This window comes from Lepeophtheirus salmonis, chromosome Z, assembly GCF_016086655.4.
Source record: "Lepeophtheirus salmonis chromosome Z, UVic_Lsal_1.4, whole genome shotgun sequence".
In the NCBI taxonomy this organism is placed as follows: domain Eukaryota; kingdom Metazoa; phylum Arthropoda; class Copepoda; order Siphonostomatoida; family Caligidae; genus Lepeophtheirus; species Lepeophtheirus salmonis.
Genome location: NC_092584.1, coordinates 1,151,996 through 1,163,197, shown reverse-complemented (window position 1 = coordinate 1,163,197; position 11,202 = coordinate 1,151,996). Strand labels below are relative to the sequence as shown.

Sequence of the window (11,202 nt, the reverse complement as noted above, 5' to 3'; positions counted from 1 at the left end):
TTTAAATCGTAGTCCAGCTACGCATTCAAGGTAAGTGAGATTCATTTATCTAGGCTAAAGATACGTAGCCTTCAACAGCAGTAATTAGTCTAATAATTTATTTTTTAATACTGCTGAAATTCGCATGGGCAAAAAATGAGAAAAATAATTATCATTATTCATATTTTTTGTTGTTGTTCAATTTTTTTTTTTAAATTATGACTTTCATACGATCATTATTCAATCTATTATACAGCGAGTTACTTCCATTTCATAATGATATGCTTTAAATAGGATAATGAGAGATTTTTTTTAGTAATTAAATACTTTTTGAATAACAATTATGAATGTCGTAGTTAAAAACTAATATCAAAATAAATACAATTTGATAGTTATAGGCTATAAATAAATATTTACGAGGGATATTTTTTTTTTTTTGAAATTTCAAAAATTAATTTTTTTGGAAAAAAATTCAAAAATAAAAAATTCAAAAAATCGCAATTATTATTATAAAGTTACATTATTCGGAAGAAATATTAAAAAATTAATTTTTTTTCGAAAAAATCTCAAAAATTATAGTTTTTTGGTAAAAAAATTTAAATTAAAAATATAAAACTCACGATTATTATGAACAAATTAAATTTTTGGAAAAATGTATCAAAATTCTTTCTTTGGATGAAAATTTCAAATGCTATCTTTTTTAGAAAAACAATTCAAAAATCAAAAATTCAAAAATCCCAATTATTATTAAAAAGTTACATTACTTTTAAAAAAATCAAAAATTATATTTATTGGAAAAAGTATTCAAAAATTATATTTATTGGAAAAAGTATTCAAAAATTATATTTATTGGAAAAAGTATTCAAAAATTATATTTATTGGAAAAAGTATTCAAAAATTATATTTATTGGAAAAAGTATTCAAAAATTATATTTATTCGAAAAAGTATTCAAAAATTATATTTATTGGAAAAAGTATTCAAAAATTTGAGCAAAAAAATATTTCAAAAATTCACAACAATTATGAAAAATTACACTATTTTGAAAAAAAAATTAAAAATCTATATTTATTGCCAAAAAATTAAATTAGCCCAACATAAAGTAAATTTATAGGAAAAAAAGAAATTTTTACGAGATAAATTTTATAAATCCATTGATATATTCAGAAACTTAACATTTTGGGAAAAAATTGAAAAATTAATTTAAATTTGTAGTAAGGAGCAAAGATTCTTTAATTTTGGGGTGACCTAACCTAACAAAGATACAAAAAACTTTTTCTGAATCTTTATTTTTCAACATAGTGTATTATTTTTAAATCTACACATTTCTCCCGGCAATTATCCCATCTCTGTAGCCTGTTCAAATAATACTTGGCATTTTTCTCGCCAAAATAATTATTCCCAAGACAATTTTTCTTTACAGCTCAATTACTCCATGTTGGATTGACTTAGTAGCGTAAACACAACAAGCTTTTATATGACTGTTATTGCTTGAATCTATTACAAGGTTACGATCGCAAAAAAAAATATTGAATGACAGCTGAATACTTCATTTTATCCATTGTCACACAGACACTCACATTAACTAACTCAAAAGACAATTACAAAACAACTGGCCATCCAAAATGGCTGAAATTTTGGGCAGTAACTGTCAACATAAGCCGTCGGAGGACCATGATAAATAAGCAGCCTTTTTGGTTATTTAGAGTTGATGTTTTAAGTGGGAGAAACGAATATGAAAAAATTGTTTGAGTTAAAATAATTTTACTGCAAGTTTATTTTGGGGTAACGCTTCAAAAAGTTACCCTATCCTTCTCCTATATGGATATGGCTAGCTTTTGTTTTCAAATACTACTACTTTCTGTGCCTTAAGGTTGAAAACTCTTAAATCCACACTCGTATATTTAAATTCGTGGTCGGAAAAAAACTTTAAAAAATCTAAAGGAATGGTTTCGTAGACGTAAAAATTGGTTAATTGAATTGAGAGTTCAATAAGTATTATTTGAGGCATTTTAAGTATGTTCCTTGAGATGTAATGACAACCTCAACACGTCACTTAAATAAGGAGCAATGAACGGGGAATTCGCTAATGGCTGACTTGACAGAGTCAATGGTATTGTAGGGGGACTGATGGTATTTATCTCTACGTTACTCTTCCGGGGCTGAGGGGGTTTTAGTATTAAAGAAGTTGCTAGTTTAGCACTATCCTAGTTTTTTTCATTCCCGTGTTGTCACCTCTACCTGCAGTTACAAATTTGAGCTAAAGGATACCTATTTCAAAAACTATAAGCATTTTAAGTCGAAAGAGTAGTTGTAAAAAGTGCTCATGTAAGGCAACGTGGATTTATGAATAGCTGACCATTAGCTATAAAAGCTACATTTTGTGCATTCTTTTGAATAAATAATTAAATTGCAATTTAATATATTTTTTTTAATCATAGCCAATTCTTTTAATAGAAGAATATTTATCGAAAAAAGTTTGTTTTTTTCCTTATATATTTATGTAGCATCCATGTAAGATCATATACACTATTAATGAAGGTAAACAGAAAAATACACCTTTTTTTTTTTATTACTATGAATGCCTATTATAGTAATTCTCATAAAATAACATTTTATCCTTTCGACCAATATTATCTTTAAATAAAACGTAATTAATGGTTAACAAACGAGGGGGAAGTTCTAACTAATTTCTTTACTTAATTTAATATAAATGTTATAAATAGTTGATTTTTGTTATTAAAACTACATTTGAAAGGATATTCAATTAGTTTTAGAGTATAAGGGGAATTACTGTCTTAAGCTTCTTTTATATGTAATTGTGTAGATATATAAATACGGGGTGTTGTTTTAAATATGACCCACTTATTTAGATACTTTTCTTAGAGGTATTCTAAAGAAGAATCCAATTATTTAGAGTTGTTCTGCATTTACACAGAAAGGTTTTTTAATATCTCCCAAACAATTTCAGTTTCCAAATGAAATCTTTCCTAACCACTGTAGGTCATTCCACGCCAAGTAGATCAGACTTTTTCGCAATTTACGGCAGTATCATTACAGATTTTGAGGAATTTGTTGAGTTGGGGTTTCTAAATGGAAGAAGAGACTCTGTGAAATATTAGGGTTCTTGTACCCACCTGGCTCGTTCAACAATATAATAAGGTACTTACCTAAATAAGAATCATCCTAATTTATTTCATAAATCAACAGAAAATAAGTATATTTTATAAAATACGAGTTTAAATATAGAAGAATAATACTGATATACTATAAAAGCGGCTCTATATACTCAAGTTAATGCTCTCATTGAAAGTGATCCCATTAAGATCCAACTCTGAATTTTGAATATTCTTTGACAAAATATATTAAAACATGTTTTACCAAAGTTAAAACAAAATCAGTTTTGCTGCTTGGAAGGGGCGTCATTTTGAAGGACGCACCAATGACCCAAACTTATATTTTTAATTAAAATAAAATTAGGAATGAATATAAATTATAGTTTGTGTTCCTCTGGAGCTTTTGATGTAATTTAAGTTAAAATCAAACCACTATAAGAGTAATAATGACCTTCTGAACAATACTGTTCCAACGTGTTATACCCAACTTTGAGGTGGCCAAGAACGGCTTAGGTGAGTCACAGAACCCTAATATTTTACACATTCTTTCTTTTGACATAGAAAATCCAGGTCACCAATAATCATCAAAATAAGTGATTGACATGCCGTGAGGGTGTGCACACATCGCGTAGAATGGTCCTGTAGTGTTGTGTCATTCCATATTGATGCGGTTCAGACCAGTCCTAAAACTGGTCCCATCAGCTTTAAGATCGTCGGTGAGTACCTCGGTTGGGAGCTCGCCGCGATATCAAATTTGGATGAGAGGTGCGGCAGAAATTCTTCTGCAAGACAGATAATACTGAAAATTCAAGGGTGTTGAGGTGCATGCTGGAAGATGGGCCCAAGGCCCAAAAAGTCAGACATTTTATTAATGCAGAAGTTTTTATTCTTATTGTCTCCTATAATTGACTTCGAGATGCTGGTAGCAGTCTAGATGAAAATGCTAATCGTCTTTGCATCTTTCTCGGCACTGACATTGGCACGGAAGACCCGGTCCCTTTTTGTTATTGCTCCGGTATTTTACACTTACAGATATGAGATAAAAACAAAACATACTTATTTTTGTTTCAGCTGTCGTTTAGTTGCGTAGTAAAACCTCGTAATGAAAAATAACATAGATAAAATTGTAATTAAGTGATACTGCAGGATTTACTTTGTATATTTAGTACATTTAAGCTCATATTAAAACAAATTGATGCCCATTATTAAAATTTTAGAACACACGTTTACAAAATTTGTCTGAACAAAAAAAATTGACGAGGCCAATTCAGAGCAAGGTTTGATAAAGACCCATCCAAAACTTTTGTTAGTTCCACCGATCTAGACTGCATTTTTCTTATAATTATAATGGTCTCACATATTTGACCAGAAAACGTTTATTTTACCTTCTCACTAATTATTTTATCATAAAGTTTTTGTAGGAAAAAGGAAGCGGATATTTGAACAAACAGTGGAACACAAAGTGTAAAAAATATAATAACAGTTTATTCATAGAAAGACCCACCTAACTATAGGTGACAAAACAGCGACACAAAAATAGATAATGGGTCCAACTACTCCTATTGAATATGAATCATGATGGGTGGCAGTTATGGACGAAGGAAAGTGATAATGAAAATAATAAGGAAGCCCTCACATCTAAATAATAATTTTCACCTTTCAGAGGAAGAAAATAATTTTTTCCATTGAATTCATGGTTAGTATTTTATTTATTTATTTATTTTTAAAAGGGAGTGAGGATTAACATAGATTTTTTTGACAAAGCTTTCAGAACAAACTAAGATAACTCTCGCAGAAGAAGAAGAAGAATATCCTCTCATTTTTAAATAGATGTTCTTCATAATTAGTAGACACTACAGGTGAAGTCAGTATAGGCCCAAACCTTCCAGCCCGATATTTATTTCTAACGTAAAATACTTCCTTTACAAAGAATCGATGACGTCTCAAACGATTTGAAACCTTATTTAAAATAAACTGACATAAATGCATTACATCCCTCCAAAAGGGACGATAAATTGTGAAGGAATATAACCGTAAAGAGGTATTTTCATTTTTTAAATTACAATACAATATGCCTAGTTCTCTATTTTTATCTCCTGTACGCACAAACTATCAAGAACTTTTATCTAATAGAAAAATTTGGGGAACTCTATGGAAATGGTTTGAGTCCAAAATATGTGTGAACCATCATTATCACAAAAAATTATCTTTTTATCTGTATTGAATGTGTTTGAGGAAGTTTGAACAGTGCCATGTAAACTATGATCGAATATTCTATTTAAAAAAAAAAAAAATATGGTCATTGTAAGCCCTTTTTGACTCTAATTTCCCAGTGAATATCACAAAAACAGAAGAGTTTTCATATATGAGTACGGATCCCGAGTCCGGGATCATACTCTCAAGAATATTTTTCCCTCTTTCTTCTCTTCGATCTAGCTAGGGCAATCAAATATATGGACTTTTCTTATGAGATCAATTCAAAAATGAGTTTTATCCCTGAAATATTATCGTGGTCTTATATCAAATTGAGAAGGATTTAGAATGTTTTTGGTGAGGTTCTTTTTTTCTTTAAAAGTTCAGACCTTCAGCTATCAAATGAGATGCTTTTAAATTTTCTGAATACTATTCGTCTTGAAGCTATGAGCCTTTGGATAAAAAGGACCTATTTTCAACTTTAAACAGTCATAAATCAATTTACATGCATGATCAAGACATTTAAAAAATCTTTTAGGAATGATTTACATTAGGGTTTTAAAATATATTAACATAATTTATCTATATCTTCAACACCGATGACTTAAAAAAGCTTTGAACCATAAAAAAAGGCCAAAAATAAAAACTTTATGACCTTTTCTGAAGATCATCAGGGAAACAGAAAAAAAAATAAGGCCATATTTAGAATTATGGGATCAAGCTTTAATAAGTATGCTGTTCTAGTGCTTTGAAAAAAGTGTAATTCAGTTAAACAGTGTTTTTAGTTGATGAACAAAATTAATGAAAGGCAATTTTGCATAGGTCTTGAAAATGTTAGTTTCTCCGGGAAAATCCCTTGTTTTGGACATTTTAAAATCCTTACAAAACACCCCTTGATCCAATAGCATCAATTTTAGGTATCTTACCTCATGATTTGTCAAGTTATTTGCATTCAAACACATTGTAAATTTCAAATTATGAAGATAGGGCAGAAGGTGATGTTATCCATGTATCCAGAGGCTCAAAAAATTGTTTTTTTAATATTAAAAATTGAAACAACTAACTGTTTTCCATAAATTGCACCAATAAATACTTAGTTTTTGAAACTAAGAAACGTGTTACTAATTTATAAAATTGTAAAAATTGGTTGGTTTTCATAAGTAGACATATATCAAGAAGATTCGTCTGATTATATAATATATTCCTTTAAAAAAATATTCATCTAAATACCATACTGTTTATTTACAATTAGTAATTTAGTCCATTTGTGTAATTTGCAAACTGAATACATATTTTAGATTAAAAAAAACAAGGGTGAGAATGTATTTTTACAATTTTATCGAACACTAACCCATTATTACCAAGAAAATAGATACGAGTTTTAGAGAACATCAATATTTACTTCATTGGCTCTGCCCATCATAAACAAAATAAATTATTTTCTCCCTTTAATTATGAAAGCATTCTAAAATTAGTTTAGTAACATAAAATACTCTGTCAAACCATTTTTTGGGTTGTTGTTTTTTTCGACACGGAAACCCAAGGTTCTCACTACTCCAACGAATGACAGATCTGACTTAATGCTTGACACCTTTTTCAATACTTTATTAAGATCATTCGGGAAGCAGGATTTGATGAAAATTAAATGACTTAGTTTTTACGAGGGGTATTCCGAGGGGAGGGCTGGGGTTAGCGATAATGAAACTTGGCAATTTACTATTTCAGTTTGATCTATTCAAATTACATGGTTATTATGTATTAATGACTGCGCGTATTTGAACTTTATAATATCCATAGAATATTCAATTAATCTTTTATTCTCATTCCAAATACTGTAAATCATTCATTTCAAATTATATTCCTCTCATTTTTTAAAGACCTTTGTATGATTTGCCTATTAAAGTCGCAATTTTTTGCAGTACCCATTTTATTATACTCAATGAGGATTGAAATTAATGAAAAATTAAGGAAGAGGACAACAAAACATATCTTATCTCTTTCCAGAGTAAGCTGAGACGATTGGAAAGAGAGAAGAAGATTCTAAACTTTTTCAAGGCCAACAAAAATTCGTAATTTTTTTCTTCTCTTTGCGGATGAATTTTTTTTGCCATTGATGTACCTGTGAGTAAGCAGACCAGACGCTACATCTCAGCCGAATATCCAGACAATCTCTCAGCATGAGTGAGACACGTCTTCAGAACAAGAAATCAATTGGCCAGCATAGGCCATGTCTGCCCACTCATTTTGTAGAGAGGAAGAAGAAGGTCAATGCAAATGTTTACATCAAAGCTTTGGATAATATAAATAAAAAAATATTATAAGAAACTACAGCTATTCCTTCTATAGCTGAAAAAGTGTTAAGGGAAGAGGAAAAAGGTTTGAACCTGTTGTTTGATCATAGCTACAAGAATCCCTTAAAAGGCCTCGCAAACAATCCGAAAAAGGGTCTAGTTCTTTTATTGTAATATTCTACCAAAAATTTACTTATAGATTTTTACAAAGATTGTGGCTGAATCACATTTAGAATGGAGATATAGTCTTACTGGGTCTCCTGTTTATAAATTTTTATTATTCGGTTCAGATCCATCAAATGTGAATCTAGTGAATGGGCAGCTGTTCATACGAATTAAAATATCTTTGTTTGACTCTAATAGTACTGTAGACTTTATTCGCCAACATTCTAACAATAAACCTTTTTTTTAAAGAATTTGGTTGATCCAATAGAGTTGGAAAATTCGGGGTAACTTTCTAACTTGGATCTTCCTCGTTCGTGGGATAAAACAATCAGAGGCTTTTGAGGGAGATTAATGACGGGAAAAAGTTTACATCACAGTTCCAGATATCTACTGGCATAACAAAATTCTGACTACCGCGCAAAGACTCTGGTCGAATATACCCTAATGTAATACACGCTTTTTACACATCCCTTCATTGACTATAGTTCGGGATTTGATTTTACTTAACCATGGATACATAGAGATTTTGAACAAAATTTTGCATAAGGCTCTTTTTCTATTTGGTATTCCTAGTCCCCAGTTGCGTCGGTGGGAATAAGGAAAATACATTAGTACTGTTCTTGAAAACTGAAAAGCCTTCATAGCTCAACGTATACCAGAGGATAAAGTGATTGGTGGGATGGATCGGAGAGCTATTTTAATTTATACTGCTGCTAGATATGCACTTTTTTCTTTGCAAATTCTCCAGCTGTATGGTACTTCCTGGAATTACGCTTCGGATCTTAGACAATATTACCCATCTTCTTCAATAAAATATGAAAATACTTTAAGAACCCTCATCATTATCTACAACAGACACTGTAAGAACACCGCAGGCTAAGAACTTGGGATTTAAAAAAAAATATTTTCCCTCAAAATGTGGCCTTTTAACTATAATTTTATTATTGTTTAGATTAGGTACTATGTTTCCTGATATCTGTTGAGGGGTTTTTCTTTTTTAAATTGTTATATCTGAAAGATTTTAGAGGTCTAAAGAGAAAATTGGGTTTAAACCATACTGTTTATTTATATTTTAATCTAAACACAAATTTTCTATTAGTCATTTTACAAATGTGTACATATTTTAATTTTTTTAGTGTGTGTGTGCAACTGTGAATAAATAAAAACTAGTTTAATAAAAAAAAACAATGATACAATATTTAAAGACTAAAAGGGTATATCATTTTTTAAAGCAAAAACTGTACAAATACTTTAGGGTTTATTCGTAGACATCATATTTTATGCGTGTTATATACCCATACGTTGGAGGCAAGGAAGTAAAGATAAATAGAGACGAATTGAGTGGCATAGGTTTCGATACATAAAATATGAAATTCGTTAATGAATTAACTGTGGCGGTATATTCTACTTTTGGGTCAAGCCGGAATGAAGCTGGAAAGTATACAGTATATTCTTTATCCTTTTCATTATAAATGTTAACGCAAGAAGAGCTCCCACAAACCAACCCAGCTTTTGTAACACTAATTTCGACTTTACTAGAGCCTTCAGAGGCTAATACAGTGAGACCTGAGATAAAGACTGAACTAGTCACCTCAAAAGTAAAGCTTGATGATGTGACCATAAATTCTACATTACCAAATAGTCTATTGTTGGAACATAAAATAAGTTCCTTAGATCTCCAACTCGGGGGTTCAACTACAAAAAAAATAAAAATAGAATTATATAAATTGATCAAATTAATTCAATTATTCAGCTACCTGTCGGATCAATCAATGCTTTATTTACAAATAAGTTGACAAGCTCATTGGAACTCAGGACACATGATGGTACAACCAATTCCGCTATTTCCTTGGCACTCATCTTTTCCAAACATAGATAATAAAAGGCTGTTCCAAGCTCTTTTCTTTTTTTCGATCCCAGAATTTCAGGATCTTCTTCTTCATTCATTATCCCCTTGGCGATCAATCGATGAGTAACCCATCTAAGAGTAGCTTCAAAAACAACAGACTCTGAGCGGAGTAACTTTTCTCTACTTAGAACATAATGAAGTGTAGACAAATCAATGTTGATGAATGTATCAGCTTGATAGCACAAATCCGGATTACTTGAAAATATATCCCAACATATACTCCAGAACTCAGGACAATCATAGAATCGGGTCTCGCTCATTAAGATTATGGCATTTTGGGATTTTACAATACTGCTCAAGTAGATGATACATTCCTTTGTGAGAAAAGGCAGCATGTACTTTTGTGAGCAGTGCAAGAGCTCAAATACAATGCCTTCATTCAATGATATCTTATCAAGGTAAATATGTGCTAAAAGTGCCTCGAATGTATCTGGCTTCACATCTGGAACTTCCAAATGAACCATTCGCGTCATTGATTCCTTAAGTTCATTCTCAAAAATTGCTTCAAACACTGGACTTCCTATACACAAAATGAATTGATGTGCTGGGATTTTCTTAGGATCTAGATACAAATTTGAAAAAAAATGAGCAATTATTAATGATCACTTATTTAGTAGATTACTTTAATGCAATTGACACTCTTTTAAAATCCCCATCAATATGGATATTTCATTAAGGGTAATTATTAATTATAAATACACAATTACCTTTAGATCCAACGTTGAACGTAACATCCGCCAAATGTGGGTTTAAGTAAAGAAAACTAATTTTTTCCTCCATTTTCTTATTTAATTGCCAGTCTACATTCTCTACGGAATTGAGTTTTTCATTTACTGAAACTTCTTTTGATGGCGAATGATCCATTTTAAGTTCCTTAGGTTTATCCATGGCTCCTGAATGATGCAATTATGTAATATTTATTCTGAATTAGATTATTATCGTATTTCCTATGGGGCACGTAACTTGTGTAGTGTCAGTCCCTATTTATTCGGTCCAGTCCAGTCTTAGGACCGGCCCTATCGGTCCTCGGGACTGTTTATCATTAGCACAGGTTCTTAACCCTATACGCCCGATTTTGAAGAATTAGTGCCATAAAAAATTAAGGACTTAGACAAAAATAGGTTTAAATATCACTCACGGATACTCGGATGTGACGAAATAGTCACAAGTTCATTATATATAAATATAACTTATTTTAAGGGATGTATAATCTATTTAGAGCGTACTAGATACATTAAAAACAGTCCACAATAATTTTTACTCTTAGAAATTAATTTTTAAGCGTAAGGGGATAAGACCGTTGGCCCTTGGAATATTTTTATAAAAATATCGACGGTTTATTTAAACAAATAGATATGTGAAATATGTATTCAGGTTATTGCACATATCTTGCAAAATATATAATTTTTTTCATCTTAATACAGTATAATACGAACATATCATATACTTGATTGGATGCGACTGAGCAGGACTGGGGTTCTAAATCACAATACTTCTACACGTACCTGGTAAATTAATAAGCTTTGTACTCTGTTGATCAAGTACGTCCTC

General features: G+C 30.7%; 1 protein-coding gene across 1 annotated transcript; it reads right to left on the bottom strand.

The window, feature by feature from the left end:
* Positions 1-9,000: 9,000 nt before the first annotated feature.
* On the bottom strand, positions 9,001-10,539 carry LOC121130432 (BTB/POZ domain-containing protein 6-B-like). Its single transcript, XM_040726182.1, has 3 exons — positions 10,359-10,539; positions 9,500-10,213; positions 9,001-9,437 (listed from the first exon to the last, which is right to left on the bottom strand). Exons 1-3 carry the CDS (start codon positions 10,537-10,539, stop codon positions 9,001-9,003), a joined length of 1,332 nt encoding a protein of 443 aa, XP_040582116.1.
* Between the last annotated feature and the right edge of the window lie 663 nt (positions 10,540-11,202).